The sequence below is a fragment of the Borostomias antarcticus genome (genome assembly GCF_949987555.1).
Source record: "Borostomias antarcticus genome assembly, chromosome: 1".
In the NCBI taxonomy this organism is placed as follows: domain Eukaryota; kingdom Metazoa; phylum Chordata; class Actinopteri; order Stomiiformes; family Stomiidae; genus Borostomias; species Borostomias antarcticus.
In genome coordinates, this window is record NC_140234.1 from 35123096 (window position 1) to 35141779 (window position 18684).

Below are 18684 nucleotides of genomic sequence, written 5' to 3' on the forward strand. Positions count from 1 at the left end.
TCTGCTCTAGAACAAGCTGAGTCACATCCCCACCTGAGACACAGCTCTGCTCTGCTCTAGAACAAGCTGAGTCACATCCCCACTTGAGACATAGCTCTGCTCTGCTCTAGAACAAGCTGAGTCACATCCCCACCTGAGACACAGCTCTGCTCTGCTCTAGAACAAGCTGAGTCACATCCCCACTTGAGACATAGCTCTGCTCTGCTCTAGAACAAGCTGAGTCACATCCCCACCTGAGACACAGCTCTGCTCTGCTCTAGAACAAGCTGAGTCACATCCCCACCTGAGACACAGCTCTGCTCTGCTCTAAAACAAGCTGAGTCACATCCCCACCTGAGACACAGCTCTGCTCTGCTCTAGAACAAGCTGAGTCACATCCCCACCTGAGACACAGCTCTGCTCTGCTCTAGAACAAGCTGAGTCACATCCCCACCTGAGACACAGCTCTGCTCTGCTCTAGAACAAGCTGAGTCACATCCCCACCTGAGACACAGCTCTGCTCTGCTCTAGAACAAGCTGAGTCACATCCCCACCTGAGACACAGCTCTGCTCTGCTCTAGAACAAGCTGAGTCACATCCCCACCTGAGACACAGCTCTGCTCTGCTCTAGAACAAGCTGAGTCACATCCCCACCTGAGACACAGCTCTGCTCTGCTCTAGAACAAGCTGAGTCACACACACATCCTGCAGAGGCTGATGACACGCCTGGAGGAGAGTAATAGAAGAAGAAGTTCACACAGAACTTGGCCCCACACGTGTGCAATGGGCAACACAGGAACACACAAACACACACACATAGCGTCGCCTGGTGTAATTAGTTTGTTTGACCCACCCTGTGCTGTCCTTCCTCCAAGGGCCGCCAGGAGCAATGGGCGCCAACAGGTGTCGCGCCTGGGGACCAATCCAAGTGCTCAAAAGGCGCAGCCACAGGCAATGTCTCTAAAGTTTTAATAAGCAAGTGTCAATTTTCAGAGCTTCTTCCCAACATCAAAGTTGCCCCTGCAGGCCACCACAGTCAGGGAGTGAGAAAGAAAGCAATTAAAAAGTAAAGAATTGTGACATACAGAAAAAGAGCACTGGGAAAGATTTCAGGGCACAAAAAAGAACTTTCCAGACTCGGGCATGATTCATTTGTAAAGAGAGGCATTTAATTTGGGTTGTCAGGGGGGGTGTCAGCGTTCTCAGAATGTGGGCCGTCTTGTCAATGAGACCTACATGTCTCAGCATGTGACAGGACTGTTGGGATGTGGGCTTCAATCTAATATTCTCTCTGACTGGCAAAAGAAAAACGTGGAAATGTCACTGGGCATTGCTATTCTGAGATGACAGGAGCATAAGCCTGAGGCAAAAATGAGTTTTAATAGAGAAGAAGACTCACAGATTACACAGATTGTTGTTTAAGCTATCCGTACTCTGGTTTGCTCATCAAAGTCCCTATGTAATGGCTGCCCTGATCCAATCCAACAACCTGGTGCTTATCCAGATTAGGTCTAGCTGTTAAATCAAGCAAAAGAGGTCAATGGTGAAAAATCTCTAAGTCGTTTACTGATGATGTTTAGTCACCATGTAGAGTATTTACTGTAACAAAGACGCCGTCCACATAGATGTTTCTCTTTCTCAGCTTCTCCTCACGTGCCACCGATGAGGTGTCAGGGGCCATGGCCGTCGATCGAGGGACCCAGACCATGTTACACCTCCAGGTGTTACACATCCCTGCAGCCTGACTAAACCACCTTCTGGAAACTAATATTCTGTCTGCGCCGACAGACGACGGCCCCTGGGGCCTCGCGCCCGCCGGTCCCTCGGGGAGACGCCCCCTACCTCCGTACTTCTCTATCTGGGCTGTTCAGTGGAAATTGGGGTGGTTGGCGTTTTAAAGGGGTCCACGTTTGCAAAACTAACTTTTTCATTGTTTTTGCCTGTACATGTACATTTGAGTCTCTGATGGGCCTACTAACACACAAAGTATGAAGTGAAACAACCCAGTCATTTTGTTGTGGTCAGCCAAAATGAAAACATTAGAAAAAAAGTCAGTCCCTGCAAGCCATTCAAATCTCCCGTGTCACTTTACGTCACAGTCGGGGACCCCGCTAGCTAGTATAATGTCTTTGCACGTAAAATGCTCTGTTCTTGGATGTACTAAGCAGCACAGATCGTCTCCCAAGCTCAAAGGACGGCAGAGCCGAGTGGATACGTTTTATTTTTGATGGCAACATTCCCGCTGAATAGCAGTGTGTGCTAGCCATTTTTTGCCCGATTGATTTTCCAACCTGGGTCAGTACAATGCAGGATTTTCAGATAAACTCTTTCTAAATGATCAAGCAATATCAACTGTCCGTGGAAATTATTCAGAAACTGTAAGTAAGTATGCTGTGTGTTTGTTTGCATATAGTTCTAATGCTAACTAGCTAACACGAACAAACTCCCCTTTTGTCTCAACCCAGATGCTCATCTCATATGTCAATATGTTAGAGTAACGTTAGTGGAATGAAATTGGTAGACTTCTAGTTCATCGAGCGGTCATTAAAAATGATCAAATGTTAAGAAGTGGACATCATTGGATACCCCTCTGCCTCATTGGAGTCTAGCTTTTATTGTTTGTAGTCGAATGGTAACCAAATCAGAAGTGGGTCGCGCACATCCCAAAATAATTAATAAGGCAGGTGCTGGACTAAAAAAGCATATGTATCAAAGAAAGTAAGAGCCCGCACACTGTAGCTCCCATATAGATTATTTATGGACAAAAAATAAGTGACGTTTCAAGCGACAACGCTCTTCCTCAGACAACTGGATAAACATAGCCACACCAAACATTTATATGGTATCTAAGGGTCACATGACCCTAATGGGATAGACAATTAACACCTTTTCTTTAGACAGGTGAAACCCATTGTGCTAAGTATCAGGGTCACCTGACTCCTGGTACAGTTCACTCTGTGCATTAAAAAAAAGGAATCTATGGTGCATATCTTATACACACATATTATACATCATGTTCAAAAATTCCACTGTATCTTAGAAAACACAAGTCATCCTAAATCAGTTACCAGTGGCTAAGTGCATTTTAAGTATCAAAAAAGCATCCATAAGCAAAATTACAATATCCATGTCCAACATATACAGAAAGGACCCTACAGTTTCAGCTTTAGACAATTTCATAGTCAAGTATTCGTATAAATATAGAGCAAGCACAGAGCACACAAACAAATAGTCGAATGGTGTCATATAGCCTGGTGGTGTCTAGCTAGTGAATGTAGCTAGAGGTAACGTAAATCCTCTAATAGTGGCCAGGGCCTTTATTTACTGAGCTGCAGAGAGCCCCAGGCCTTTATTGGAGGCAGGGCTATATTAGAGGCAGGCATTTATTTCTTAAAATAAAACTGTCATGGACATTTAATTTCAGGACTTTTATTGCAAATACATTGCACAAACCCCAAAATATGGCCTGTGTCATCCAACAAAACAAATCAAAGAGGCGTACCGGTATGTAAACAGAAAGTGAAAGTTTAGTGGTAGTGGCTACGTTAACGTACACTCTGAGGTGACAAGGTCACAAAAACTGTAATGTATAAAGCCAGACAATGTTTGGTGATAACAATTTAGCTGACTTTGTAGCTCAAAGTGTCCTCTAAACAATTCCGTTTTTCAAATCTAGTGGCGATGTGTCGGTTTTAAACTGGGTTGCTAATTTTGATGATAGCGCTGCAATTTGGAATCCTGGAGGGGGGCTGCGTTAACTCCCATTACACCAACTCCTATGGACAGTAACGTTGGTACAGTAATATGGAATTCTCATACAATTACAAGGCATCGCCAAGCAATATTTACAGGGCGACACCTCACAGAATTCATAGTGATGATTTGTGGTCATTTTTATATAACTAAATATGCACGTAACAAGCTGAAAATATGAAGGTAGACTCTCTATGATATGTAATTGTAGGAGAGTCAGTTACTTTTCCGTTGCATTTTAAAATGTTGCTAGCACAAGCAGGCCCACATAAAGGAGAATGCTAGTTTTTGACAACGTTTGACTCACCGAGATAACTTTGGTGTAATTCAGAGGCATGTAGAAGAAATTTAAAATCCAGCGCGAGCTAAGTATATCCATGTAATGGCGGCGGATAGGGCACTGAGAATGCAGCTTCTAAAAAATCAATTTTCTGCCGCGAGCGATAGAGCGAGGGCTTGTTGTGGTTTTTCACATGCCTCTGTAATATGATCTTTAGAAACGTCTTTAGAAACGAAATAGCTTCCCCACTTGCTCCAGCACGCATGCGCACAGCGCACAAACTGGCTATTCTCCGTCTGTAGGCTACACTCGCGGCTCAGATTGTCTACGCTACGATCGGCGTCCATCATATTCTAAGTCATCTTCTATATCCTCAAAATCTGATAAATATTCAGGCATATTGCACACAATATTCCAGGCACCAACAAGCCGATCGTAGAGTAGAATCATTACTATGATAAGCCTATAGGCTCGTGTCATGTTGTGTTATCAACGTAATGTGGCTTTTATTCATAGGCTACTGCCTGTGATGCTTCACGGAATAGCCTATAAATGAATAGGCCTACAACATAACATTATATTATGACAAAAATGAGTCAATTCACAGACACATCCAAAGCAATGCAGACATTATTTAGTGATTAGGCTACGGTGGCGATTGATTCCGTTTAAACTGTGTGACACATTGGAGGGTTTCTTGCAGCGACCGATGTATTTATTATTCAATATGTCATGCGTTTCGCAGACTTTCCCTAGTTTCATCCCTTTGCCATCGGAGTCGCGTTTTCCCCTTTCTCCAGAAACGTGCTTATCGTAGTTACAGGAGGGTCGGAGTGTGCGTAGAGTTACGCACACCTTCCGCCAACTTATCATTAAGCGTTTTTTATAAATACCGAAAGTTGCGTATAAAGTTGCTCAGCATGGGTTACGCACGCTTTTGTACTTATGCAACGTTTATAAATGAGGCCTCAGGTTGTCAAAAACGAGCATTCTCCTTTAAGGCACCCATGGGCCCCGGGGCTAGGCATTTTCCTCCCCCCCCCTTCCCAATAACAGTGCCCTCACCACCACCAGCAACACCACCCCCGCCACTGCTACCAACACACACAAAGAATTTCACTATATTGTAACAATCTCTGCAACTCAGCATATTGTATTATTATTTTGGTTATTATTTGAGCCAAGTTTCATATTAATAAGTCAAAATTTACAATTCTACTCTAAAGCCAGGCGAACACACTCCGGTCCAGCAACTCAACATCCACACTCTAGCGCCAACATCACTCTCTGAACTAATGACGCAGGCACGCCCCCTTTAACCCCCCTCCCTCACCAACACAAGCCCTGAGCATCAATAACAAAAACCTATTCATCACATACAACCTGGCTGCACGCATCCTTCTGTCCACAAGTAGAGCAAACATAAGATAGCCTACTGATCAATAGAAACGTGCAGGTAGGCTAATAATGCCTTAGGTTTAAGTTTAGGCTATTTGATTTGCATTCAATGCATTCTTACCTTTAAAAAGGCTTGTTCCTGGCTTTACATGTGGCAAAGTCCTTAATTAGAGCGATAAAGGGCTCTAAGAATGTAATTTTCCAAAGACATCAATGTCAAGTGGTGATGTCTTTCTTGTCCGATTGTAGAGCGCAGTCTGTTTTTTTTTATGACTCAATGTTTATTCAAGTTTTATATGTTACAGAACACGTGTCACCAACAAAGCAACACAGGTACACAACATTCAAAGAAGACAAAACAAATACAATACCAACAGAGGAGAAAGGGAAAACAAAAACGCCAAACAGTCCCTGGGTACATAATTCCATAAGCTACATCAACCAAGATTTAGATACAGTATGTTGCGCTACCACTACATCTCAGACTCCAATATACATTATGTATCTACCCCATTTACCATTGTATTTATTCAATCTGTCGGTCCGTCTATATATCATTTGCTCATATGCAGCCACCCTTCTCATCTCCACCAGCCAGTCCTGGAAGGAGGGGCTCCCAGCAGTCTTCCAACCCCTCATCAGAACCTGCCTACCAATTATTATGGAAGTCAGGATGAGATCCGCACTAGTACAGTCGGCAATCTGCCTTGGGTCTCCTATTATATAAAGTCTCAGACAAAAGGGGAAATCATCCCTTGTCATTTATGTGACTCGGTTATGGACTTGCTTCCAGAAAATCTCAATTGAAGGACATTCCCAGAGAGCATGAACCAGGGTGCCCACCGATCGAGGGTTCCTGCACCTCCAACATTCAGCTGTATCCTTAAGACCAAGTTTATGCAACCGTGAAGGCGTCCAATAAAAACGATTGAGAATCTTAAATTGTATCAAACTAATTCTAATATCTTTGGATATTCTGAGTTCTTGCAGATCCCCTCCCATTCCTCGTCTCCGAAATCCAGGTTCAAATCCCTCCCCCATATTGTTTTCAATGCATTAGCTACAGTGGTGTTTTCCATAAAGATCTTAGAATAGTAAAAAGAGGCCTGATGTCCTGTACCAAACACCATGGTAATTCCCTTCAACACCTCAGAATATTGGGGCGGATTTCTTGGTGAGCAAAATACGCCAAATACTAAGTGCCTTAATTGTAGGTATTGCCAAAATGTACATCTGGGAAGGCCAAATTCCGTAACCAGCTCGTCAAATGATTTAAGGGAACCTTCTTTGTATAGGTCGCCCAACGTGAGGATTCCTTTATGAACCCATTCCTTCCATAAAAAGGGAGCTTCATTAATATGTAATTTAGGGTTCTGCCAAATACTAGATTCCAAGTTGAGATACGGGTTTACATGAAAGACCTGACATATTTTCTTCCACGTTTCTTGCAAATGGGAAATTACAGGATGTGCTTGGGCCTGCAGATACTTTTTTGTGGACAAAAAGGTAAGGGACGGGAGGGGGGAGAGAGCCACTTGCTCAATCTGAAACCAGGGCGGAGCCCTCTCAGGAGGGAGAACCCAATGAGCCAGATGTCTAGTGCTGAAGGCATAGTGATAGAACAATAGTTTTTGGAGTCCCACCCCCCCTTTATCTGCCGGGCTGCCAGGGAAAGGGATGTATGGGGCCCCCTGCTGGAACTGCTGCCTCCGCGACCCAACCCCGGATAAGCGGATGAAGATGGATGGATGGATGGCACACAGTTCATTTTCAGAACATTGACTTTACCCCATAAAGACAAAAACAATGTGGACCACCTGTCAACATCGAGAGAGATCTTCCTTAATAGGGGATCAAAGTTCTTCTCAACTATCTCACTCATCTGACCAGGAAAGAGAATACCCAAGTACTTCAAACCCTCCTGCGGCCACCGAAACGACCCTGCCTGAAATAAAGACCTGGGGCAATAGGAAGTCAGTGCCAGAGCCTCCGACTTTGCCCAGTTTACCTTGTAGCCCAATAGTTTCGAGAAAGAATCAATCGTTCCGAGGAGCACAGTCTGTTTTTGAGGTCTGAATTTTGAAAAGGAGCGCTCTCCAGAGGCATTTGATACAGGCTGAGTTAAGTAAATCCTTAAGGCTATATCCATGTTTGGAAATACTGAAGACAAGTCCATCTTTCTTATTAGTCTCAATGGTATTTATTCTGAAGCATTGCAGCAGCTGGAGTAAAGTTAGCTATGCTAGCTATAGAGCATAGCCCTATTGCACAGCCAGGCAGGTAGCTAGCTACTTTGACAGGGCATCCATCGTAGGCGTAGCCTACATCGGTGTAATTAATAGCTTTGATTATGGCCCTGTTACAATGGAGTAGAACGTTAATCAACCTTATTAATTAAACTTGTCATTGTCATTAACAAGCTCAAAATAGCTGGTGTGCAAAAGGCCTAGCCTGCTTGCTAACCTGTGGCTGATGTCGCCCCTGTCTCCTCAGCTCTAACTGCCGGCGACTCATCGGCCAATGTTGACGCAGGGTTTTCGTCCTCAGGCCCAGCGCTTGCAGCTACTTTGAAATACCCTGTTAACTTTGGGATTTTTGTCAGTAAATGTGTTTCCCTTTCTAATTTATCTCTTTGTTTTTTACGTTTAGTTGCCCCACTTTCACTTTTCTTTGAGTTTCCATTGACATCTTTGGCTATATTATGTCGTCTCTCAAGTCGAAGTCACTCACAAAAGTTCACTCAAGCAGCCAGTCAAATCACCAGCTAATCAAATCACAGTATGTAAATACTCCAGTCACAGAGCCAATAAAATCGGCAATCGAATCACGCTTAGTGGATCTTTGAACTTGAGCCACCTCGAGCACGCTCCAAGGAACGCAGGACGCCCGCAGCGGGCTATGCAGCTTAAAGGGCCCACAGCGGGCTGTGGGCCCTTTACGCCGTTGGGCCCCCGGGCTTAATCCCCGGTAAGCCCGTGCATTAAATCGGGCTTGAGCACAAGCCCAGAAATCAGTCTTGTCACTGCGTTTGGGCGGACGACCACCACTCCCGAGTGCGGCCATTAAGACCACCTTATACTTCTAGCTCCAAGCTAACTTTCTTCTGCCCACCACCAGCTAGCCATGCTTTTTTCTTGTCAGCTAAGCACAGTTCTTCCTTCTGCTTCCTCCAGTATCTGATTCTCTTTGGGTCGATGCCAAAGTGCTTTGCAGCTTACTCTCCCGAATGTTCTGAAGCATACTGCAAAGCTCTCTCTTTAAATTTCACGTCAAACATTCTTCTGGTCGGTGCCATGTTTGTTACCACCTCAAACAACGTTCCTAGCAGCCAAAACTACTGCAAAGCCCAGAGCCTTTTTCCCCCTCACTTTTTGACCCAGCCTGTATGGGGAGCCGGCCTGTATTTGTCCGTGTTGACCGTGCCCGCGCCCATTATAAGAGACCCAGCCTATAATTGAATACAGACCACTATGAGAGGATTTACGGTAACAACATGCAACCGTGGAGATACTAGCATGGGCACTAACGCTATCATATTTAGTCAGGGAGAGAGGACAATGACATTTGTCACAATGGCATTGAGTGTGGATGGTCCAGGATAGCCAGATATATTTGAGGTAGCATAGCACCGTCAACAACCCTCGTTCTCTAGCCTACCCGACTTGCTGTTAGCTGAGCTCATTTGCATATGAAAAAGCACTCAATCCGCTCAATCTGATTTCGTGGTCAACGGAGGGATATAGAGGCATACTAGAACGCTTATTCTGAGTGGTATTTTTAGCAAAAATACTCAAAGACATGTTGGGGGACCCCAAAGACTTATATTAAATTATTGAAAATTAGCATAATAGGACACCTTTAAATTGAGCCACTAGCAGGCTCAAAGTGCCTGCAGTTCGAAGTTGGGTAAAACTGTTGGATAACCGCATCAAACACCAAGGGCCAAGCGTCTGCATACGATGCTCCGTCGTATGCGCGGTTGAAATCATGCCAATGAGTAAGCTGCCAATACCATGACTCAGGGCCATGAACCCGGTGACAAATGCCCTCACTTATCCTGACTTAAGCAAACGGATTCATTGACTGAAGTAACGGCGGCGAGTTTCGAGTCGAGAGACTGAATTGGATTTGTAAAGTGATACAAATGGGTGACCGCTGGGTTAAGTTCAACAGCCGGTGAGATCGGACTCATTTGGCGATCAGGTAATTAAATGGATGGTGAGAGAGGCTGTAGAGGGATTGTTATTAAGAGGGATTTGCACTGAGTGGATTTATCCCTGGCCGTGCCCTGAGGGCCCAAGTGTCTGGCCAGCTCTCGACCTCCAGGACTCAGCACTGCAGGGGCCCTCAGGAGGGCGCAGGGGCCGGCGCTGCAACATGGAGGCTGCTCTTCATTACTCCCCGGAGGGATTAAAGGTTAAATACTGTAGAAGCACTGCTGTAACACCGCTATAAGAAATGTCAACACCTGATATTGAACCGCAAAACACTTTAAAAGAGAGTGTTTAAAAGTGTTATGAAAAGGGTCAAATGTTATAAGACTCCTCGTGTGAGGGTTGAATCTTAGCCCCTTCGATCAAATCTTGCCTGTATGCCATTGCAGCTCCAGGCCATACTTTTAAATAGGCTGTATTGTTTTGAAATTGTTTATTGTCAACTAGCTGCTCTAGCTCGATCGATCAATGCCTCTCTCTCTCTTTCTGTCTTTCTCTCTCTTTCTCTCTCTCTCTCCTGTGTGTGCAACAATATGGTGTGTGTGTGTGTGTGTGTGTGTGTATGTGTGTTTGCGTCTGTGTCATATGGTGCATGTGTGCATGAAAAATTTGGTTCTCAGTAATATAGCTCAGCTAAGTGTAACACGACCTCCTAAATATCAGTTGGGACGGAGCAGGCAAATTGCCCTGTTTACTCCACTAATCCCCTGACAGACTTCACACACCAGCCCACGCCACACGGCGCTGTCCACGTGACCCCAGGCATCTGTCCAACAATATCACAATAGCCCTAAATTGACAGCTTGCATTGTCTGGCAAGTGATTAAGTATAATACCATTCCCGACAAACTGACACAAAGAAAACAGGGTTTATATGTAGGCTAAAGGGTCTGATTTGAATGGTTGAATGCCTTGCATTCAAGAAATATGCGCATTTATAACCCACGCAAACGACTCGAATTCCCCGTCCGGCACTCTAGGCTACTCGGCTCTCCTGCTTTGTAAAAGCAGCGCACGAGCAGCATCTCCGGGCTGGCTGTGACGCACTTCATCTTGTATAGTCACAGGGAATAGGCTATAGTCCTACTGAATAACCTGAAGTAGCCTACTAGATCTTCTTTTTTTGTCTTTCGTGTATTTTTTTTTGGGGGGGGGGGGGGGGGGGGGTAGGGTTAGTTTTTTTAGGTTCCAAGTTTTTTTTTTTTTTTACTAATCAGTTTGGGTGTCAGATTTTGTCCCTCAGTCAAATCAAGGGAATGCAATTTAGATCGCTGGATAAATCTTTCGTTTTTCGGGAGGGGGCAACCACTGAGAGTAGCCTTTGGAACTTCGTTCGAGTCTGATTTAACTTAATTATTTCAGGGATACAAAAGTGATTTGTTCTACAATAGACACATATTCATTTAAAATAAAATAACAACCTGTTTAATTCTCCTGATGGTAACAGGCTATTGCATGCCCATAACACAGCACCGTCAGCATCACTTTGGATGCTGCGGAGGAGGGGTGGGAAAGTTGGACGGAGTCCTACCTGATAACCGCCGTATCACCCTGCCGGATGGTAATGTTGTCGGTCGCGCTCGCCCGCTGCATATCCACACTCCGGACAGGGAACCCTGTAGGAATAAGACACAGGAGTCTGAACAGGGAAGCCTGCAGTTGCTTCCAACACGATCTCCTTCCGACTTGCATTTCGAACTGGACGCGCGGTAGTATATCCAAGCGTATCTGGACTTCTTTAGAGGGAATTGAAGTCACGCTCAGGTACTTCAAATACTGCGACGAAGGGTTTTGTATCACACAGAGGATGATAAACAGCGAACGAGGGAGAAGAAGAAAAAAGCCTCGGATGAAAACAAGTATTCCGTACAGCCTCTACTACGCGCAGGGACGCTATTCCACGGACCCGCTGAGTTGTGCTCCCGCGTAAAGACAGCGCAGCGCAGCGCAGCAGCCTGTGTGTCGTTCAGAGGGAGGGAGGTTCAGTCCTCTCCATTCAGCTCGCTCGAACCGCTTACCCAACCCCCGCGCGACATCGCAGCGTGGCTGCCCCCTCCGCGAGAGGCTGATGGTCCCTTATTGGTTGTCACGACAACAGCACCATCTGAGGTTCCTTTCTGCCAGACACACAACTGCAGAGGACCACTAAGAGATGCATTGCCCATGCATGGAGTTGAGGTTAATTACTCACTCAGATTATGTTTATTCTTTTAATCACTGGAAAGTGCAAAGGCCTACTTAATACTAAGACTTTGCAACTCTTGAGTTTTAATGTGCAGCCTATGATTGGTGAGGTAGGCTGTGGCACATCTGAAGTCGACAACATCATAAATTAGGGGTGGGGGACAAAATAATGAGCTGTGAGACCAGCCACCAACGTTTTTAAAAAGGTTAGATGACATGGGGGTAGCTGGAGAATTACAAAAACAATCTGTTATTTACAGGGTCAAGTCACAATCTATCATAATAAAAATGTGTCTAGACGTGGACTGTGTCTGCTGTGACATTTATGGTAATTAATAATCACTTTGCCAGGCTCTCAGAGAAACAAGGGCAGAAGTTACAAGGACATGCGCATGGCCTCAACGTCATCACTAATGTAGCTTAAATTCAGAAGTGGAGCCTCTGTGAGAGGCCAGGCCCTAATGTAGCTACTGTCGTCTTAGATGAATGGATTGCAAAGGGAAACACAATTTGGGACTTGGGGTAAACAAAAAGAAAAGTTAAAACCATCTAAATTCCCTACATGTTGATCCTCTTTATATAATGAATCTACAATTCTGAGAAAGCGTTGCTATTTGCTGTGAAGCCTGCTAAATGTACAGCATAATGAGCAACTGAAATCAGCATGCATAGCCTACATAGACTAGCCAACAGACTGGGACTCAACCAACAGCTTCAAAGACTGGCTTGGTTGCAGTTTCATGGCCTGAATCTAGCAAGCACATCAGCCTAGTGTGCTGAGGCGTGACTTTACAGGAGTATTAGCCCCCAAATGGACCTGCATCTGTGGGAGACTGGAGGGATTCAGGGGGAGATAATTATTGGCTTATAGATGGAAGTGCTAATATTACTGCATGAAGTGCAAATATTAGTGCATTAAAAGGGCCACTAAAATACTCTCAACTGTCAACCAAGCCCCTGAGTCTCCGGCCATTACAGAAAAGCAGCTACTGTTGGAAAATTCATATGATGCATGGCTGGGCTATAAGAACACTTAAAAGGAACATTTTTTTTTTTTTTTATGCAAGGGTTGGTTTCACCCTTGCACATGGGTTCAGAAATTAATTGAGGGCTGAATATCCATCTATTATTTCTCTGGAGAGACTTCCAATACATATTTTTCAGGAAAAGAGGATTAGGAACCAAAATTGTGTGTTTATATTTGATCCATAAGAAGTACCTGACTAAGGTGTTTGACACGAATGCTTCGTCATGAAATGTGAAAGAACAAAGCCGTTTGTTTACACCAGCATGGGATCAACAAATAACTGCACCTGTTACTCTTCATTCATCACCGGAAGCAACACCTCATCAGTTACTGCCTCTATTCAGCACCAGGCCACCAATTGAGAGAGAAAGAAAGAGAGAGAGAGAGAGAGAGAGAGAGAGAAAGTGTGTGTGTGTGTGTGTGTGTGTGTGTGTAACCAGCAAACTCAAACGCTAATATTTTATCGTTTTACCCCCCCCCCCCCGCCCCCCCCAAACACACACACATCCCTCTCTCTTTCTCTTTATTAAGAAGTATATACTTGATTAATTCATTTCAAATATGGCAATCCACAATAATGATTAGGTAGCCTATGCCTTGCTCCAATTGACGTTAATTAAATTAAAACTCCTCTTCATAAGACGGCCTTTCTACATTTAGTGTAGCAGTGCTACACAAGCCTGAACAAAAGACCAGTGATCCCCCAGTATCCTCCTGCTTTCTACCCTGGACTGGAGACACCACACACACACACACACACACTGAAAGACAGAGATCCATTAGCATGCCACAGAGATGTACCCTACGGTGGAAAACAGAACAAGGATATCACACACACACACACTCTCTCTCCCTCTCTCTCTCTCTCTCTCTCTCTCTCTCTCTCTCACACACACACACACACACACACAACATTCTGTGTCTTTGTAAGGTTGTGGTGCTTTAAAGTTCTCTGCATCATAAATAATTGGACTACTGACATGGGGAAGGAACTAAAAACTAGCATAGCAGGAACAAACTGCATTGAGAAAAGGCTGATATGTAAGTGTATATTGAATGCCGATAACTGCAACAGCCAGATGCACCTGTGACCATTCAAGATGAATAAAGTGTCTTACAATATATTCTGTTCTTCCTGTCAAGACAGCAAATACAAAACCAAAGAGGCAATTTCAGACCAAAACCGAGCCTCACTATGGAGTTCTGCACGGGTTTGATTCATGGTGAACTCTTATGCAGCAGCAAAACCTTTTCTATTGAAACTAATGCCACTGCAACCCCAATGAACTACGGATGATCAAATAGGGAGCCTGGCCCCAGAGTTCTCAATGCTGTCTGTGCCACCAAGGGCTGTGTCAAGAGCGTGGTGGAGGACATTAGAGAACAAGAGACACCTACAGAGTGTGTGAGCTCTGGTGACTCCCATTCTCTTTGGGGAGAGAGGGAGTGGATGCATAATTTACCTTGACATCTCTGTCAAGCCTGAGCCCTGGCGGAGAAATGCATGATACGCAGGAAAAAGGATACCAGCTCCGCACTCAGCAATATATCACAGCAACACAAGCAACACATAGGTCCGTGTGTGTGTGTGTGTGTATGTGTGTGTGTGCACATCAGCGAAACTCAAACTGGCGGCAAAGACAATATGAGCAATGAGACTGTCAGCAAATTGAGCTAAAGCCTGGAATTTTGGTTCAGACAGATAAGAAAAGTGTCTCAGGTAAGGTTACTTATCACACCTGTGTTGAGCATTAAACCAACACTTCCATACTCGGTTACTAACTTAATTATCTAAGTTTTCATATGATGAAAGAAAACTCCTGACAAGGCTCCAACAATGTGTGGTTGTATAGGGTTAGTCTCTAGGCCAGCTGGGGTAGACACTGGAATTCCCTCTCTGTGTTTGTGCAACCAAAAGCATTTAACATTGAAATACAGATATGTATATGGATGTTAGGGTAGGATGGTGCATTGTGGGTGGTTCAGAGATCTACAGTACATGCTGACTCCAGTACCTGGGCTGTCAAACCAGATAGTATTTAACCACATTGCAAGCAGGCTTCTTTTCATTCCTGGTTGAATAGATTGATGATATGCCAAGAGCAATAAGCAAAAAAAGCATTTGAGTGAGTGGCGTGTGGGAAGCCAGAAAAATTACTCACACAAAAATGTGTCTTCCATGAGATTTTTCTCTTAACTGTGCCTCAATATTTGGTTTGGCAAAAGCTACAGTATTACCAATACCAGCAAAACATGCATAACTCATATCCACAGAACAGTAAACAGCCTAAAATGGTGGCCAAGATTACTTAGCCACATACTGTATATTCACCTCCCATGACAATGCTGACAAATCCAGACCTTATCTTAGAAAGTGTATGCCATCTTAAAAAGTACCCAACACCTTTCTATTATTTTTTCATCATCTATGCTATATTATTTTTTCCAAAGCTGTGAGTGTGAGTAGATTCATTTATTCAGTTCTGAAAACTCATACATGCAACAAAAGATAACAGTCAGCGAAAACATCAGAATGATTCCTTTACACAAGGTTGCTTTTCACTTGGACAACTGCAGATGAGGGGTTTGAATGAGGGCCAGGAGGCCAGGGTGTCTACCCCAGCCATACCCACTCACATTCACAGAGAAATGCATTATGTATTTCCAGGAAGTATTCATGCATGAATTTATGTATTTGGATGTTTGTGTACTGTAGACTGGTGGTTTGTGCCAGAGGCCAGTAAGGTCTGGTCTTTTTTCCTCTGGGAGCCACAACAAACAATGCCTTTTTCATTCAAAATATCAGTTTAATTTATTTCTAACCTACAATACATTTACATGAAACCTTGAATTCCTTATTTTCCATACACTAATTTAATTCCTGAAGAAGTGATATTAACCAGATTGATTTGAAATCCCACACATTATTTATTAACTTTTTACATGATTTTACTGGACCCTATCATGTTTTTTTTCATGAGCCACATAGAAAATAAGCATTGATGTACAGTACAAGGGTTTTTTATTCCAAGGACACTTCTTCTGGTCAGAGTACGCTGGGGAAATCTACTTAGACCTCGATCCCTTTGATTACATTCATGACTACTTTGACCATGATCCTAAGCAAAGTCCTGCCTAAACTGCCCAGCAACCACACAGTTTTGGCAAAGACGTTGTGATTCAAATTCCGAGTTGCACATCTTCTTTCCAAGGAATGTATCAGAGGGGAAATCATTCTGCAACTTGAGTTTGGCTCAGATGTGAAAAGATGATCTATTCAGTCAATATTCTGTGCAGCTACCGCACCACAGGCATTTCACTACCGACTTGCGCCGAACTGTGGACCTGGGTTTGAGAGTGTGTACAGTATGTATGTACTGTATGTATGTATGTATGTATGTATGTGTGTGTGTGTGTTTGTGTGTGTGTGTGTGAGAGATGTATATATGTATGTATGTTTATATGCTTGCATGTATTATATAGTTTGCATGTATGTATGTATGTATGTATGTGTGTATGGATTGATGGATGGATGGATGCACATACAGTATACCTAGACAGCCTGGATGTATGTATGTATTTTATATCCATATTAATGAAACCGTTCAAATTGACTGGTTTGCCATATCCCAATTTAGCAATACATTTAACAATATTGTCGAAAGCTCTCCTAATACTCCGGATATTGTCATGATTAATGAATCCACCAAGTCTGTATTTATTTTAGAAATTGGATGTTCTTTTGACTTGTACATGGATACTTGCTTTAACTATAAAATATCAAAATATCAACCACTTGCTCATGCCATCTCTGCATGTGGGTATAATTGCAAAATTATAGTTTGGATATTTGGCAGCTTAGGGCACGTACACAAAATGTGTGTGCGAGGACTCCAACTTGCTGGACTGGTAAAAAAATCTGCAAAACACTTAGTTAAGTACTGTTCCGTGTCTGCCATCATTGGCAGTCATTTCATATGGAAAAGACGCTGTTACCTATATCCATAAATAGCTTTGATCTCCCTGCTGGGACTACATTATGTGAATGTGATCTTGCACTGCGTTGTGTGACTCTTGCTACTGTTGGATTTTGATATTGATTTGTATCTTTGATCAAAAAACAATAAAGAAATTGATATGTACTGTATGTATGTATGTATGTATGTATGTATGTATGTTGTCATCGAAAATTGTAGTTTCACCAGCTCCCTTGTAATTCACCACCTCCCTCAACCTTTCACATAGCTGTGCTAACCTAATTTATGACAGGATGACCTTTCTTCAGGAGGTCAACACACCTAGACTTTGTCTGGCCTGAATAACGATTCGTTGTTCTATTGTCCCTGCAAGATTTACCGCTCTTTCTCATATCACGTGTCTCAACCACTGTTGATGACGTATGCCATGTATTATTACGTGTACAGATAGGTTAGCCAATCACATCCCTGGAAGCGTCATACCTGTGTATTGCATTGAATATAAGGCCGTGCAAGACCAGACTGCGGCACTTCTGCTGGATGCCACTCACGTGCCTTATCCTGGAAGTCCTTGCGCTCGTATGTTTTCTCAATAAACCAGACTTGACCTCTTTGAGCGAACCATGGCAAATCTTTTTACTTTCGATTAGATTTAATTCCATTACAATGTATGTATGTATGCATGCATGCATGTATTTAAGCATACACTTCAGTTCAGGCTGTATGTGAGCCCTGATAGATACACAATAAACGACTATGCTGTAATGCACAGTGCACAATCTTCTGGAGAAGCATCACTCCCTCAGAATTGGAGTCCTACCTTTCATATGTCTTCCGCATGGAAACACAATTTCCATCTTCTTTAAATAATAACTTTTAGTTGACCCTTAAGACCCTCTACCACTTATTATTCATTTCCAATAGAACACAGTTCAAAGAAGCGGTGGTTTTCTGCCTTGGCCCTGTTTAAAGTTAGAACATACAGTAGCAGGAGGAACAAAAGTTCTAAGGTGTCCATAAATAGATTCTCTTTGTTAGCATGTGAATGCAGTTAAGTGTTTTTCAGATGATATTTATAGTTTTAGCTTGTGACTCAGAGGTGTCACTATAATCCCTCTCAGTAGCACTAGTAGTATCCCCTACTGTACATGAAGGGTTTATTGGCTCTGACTGCAAACAAGGATTTTGGATGGCCATCATTTTGACATAAAAAAGTGAATAATTTGAACTATTATAATCTAAATATATATTACGAAACTGCACAACTGTTTATAAAGCATGTAGTAATAGTAACATCTACTGATGGTCTATAAAATGCCCAGTAAAGAATAGTTATGATAAAGTGTTACTCACACATGACAGTGTTATTCTCAGTTTGTATCCAAGTTTACTGTACTGTATGTCCCACTGTGTGAGAGCCACTAAGGTTAGCAACAAAAACAGGATTATTTTGTGTTGGTAAGATTGGGTCGTTGGGAAGGTCAGTCTGGAGAGTACAATACCCAGGATGGATAAAATCTCATTTTCTTTCTACTAGCAGGGGATGTATATTTGAACTCAAGTATAATTCCTCAAACAGAAATATTTATTGTGAGGAGGTGTTCCTTGACGTCCTGTTGAGTTGTGTGTATCAGTCTCTGGTTCATCTAAGGCAGGTCTGTGGAATGAATGTGTGGAAGCTTTTCCTTTAATCAAAACTGACCCCCGCAGTAAACCTGTTGATCTTGAAGGCCCCCAGAAGCCATGGGGCTCCAGTTCGCACATGGTTCTTATAACTGTAATAAAAAGGTGTTAAAATGTCAAACCACCCATTCCATTTGGGTGGACGGCTTGTAAACGTTGTTCTCATGGTCTAATAGGGAGGGAAAGTAA

The 18684-nt window shown here is 43.3% G+C and overlaps 1 protein-coding gene across 2 annotated transcripts in view; it reads right to left on the minus strand.

Annotated features, from left to right (window-relative positions):
- Positions 1-18684, minus strand: part of lsamp (limbic system associated membrane protein) — a gene marked incomplete at its 5' end in the record, with an annotated part of 285984 nt that overhangs the window by 194497 nt on the left and 72803 nt on the right. Inside the window, one exon of one of the 2 annotated variants that reach the window (XM_084439149.1) lies at positions 11156-11240. In XM_084439149.1, coding sequence (XP_084295275.1) covers positions 11156-11240 — 85 coding nt within the window. Of the gene's footprint in view, positions 1-11155; positions 11317-18684 lie in introns of those variants that run through there. The other variant, XM_084439148.1, reaches the window with a different exon arrangement.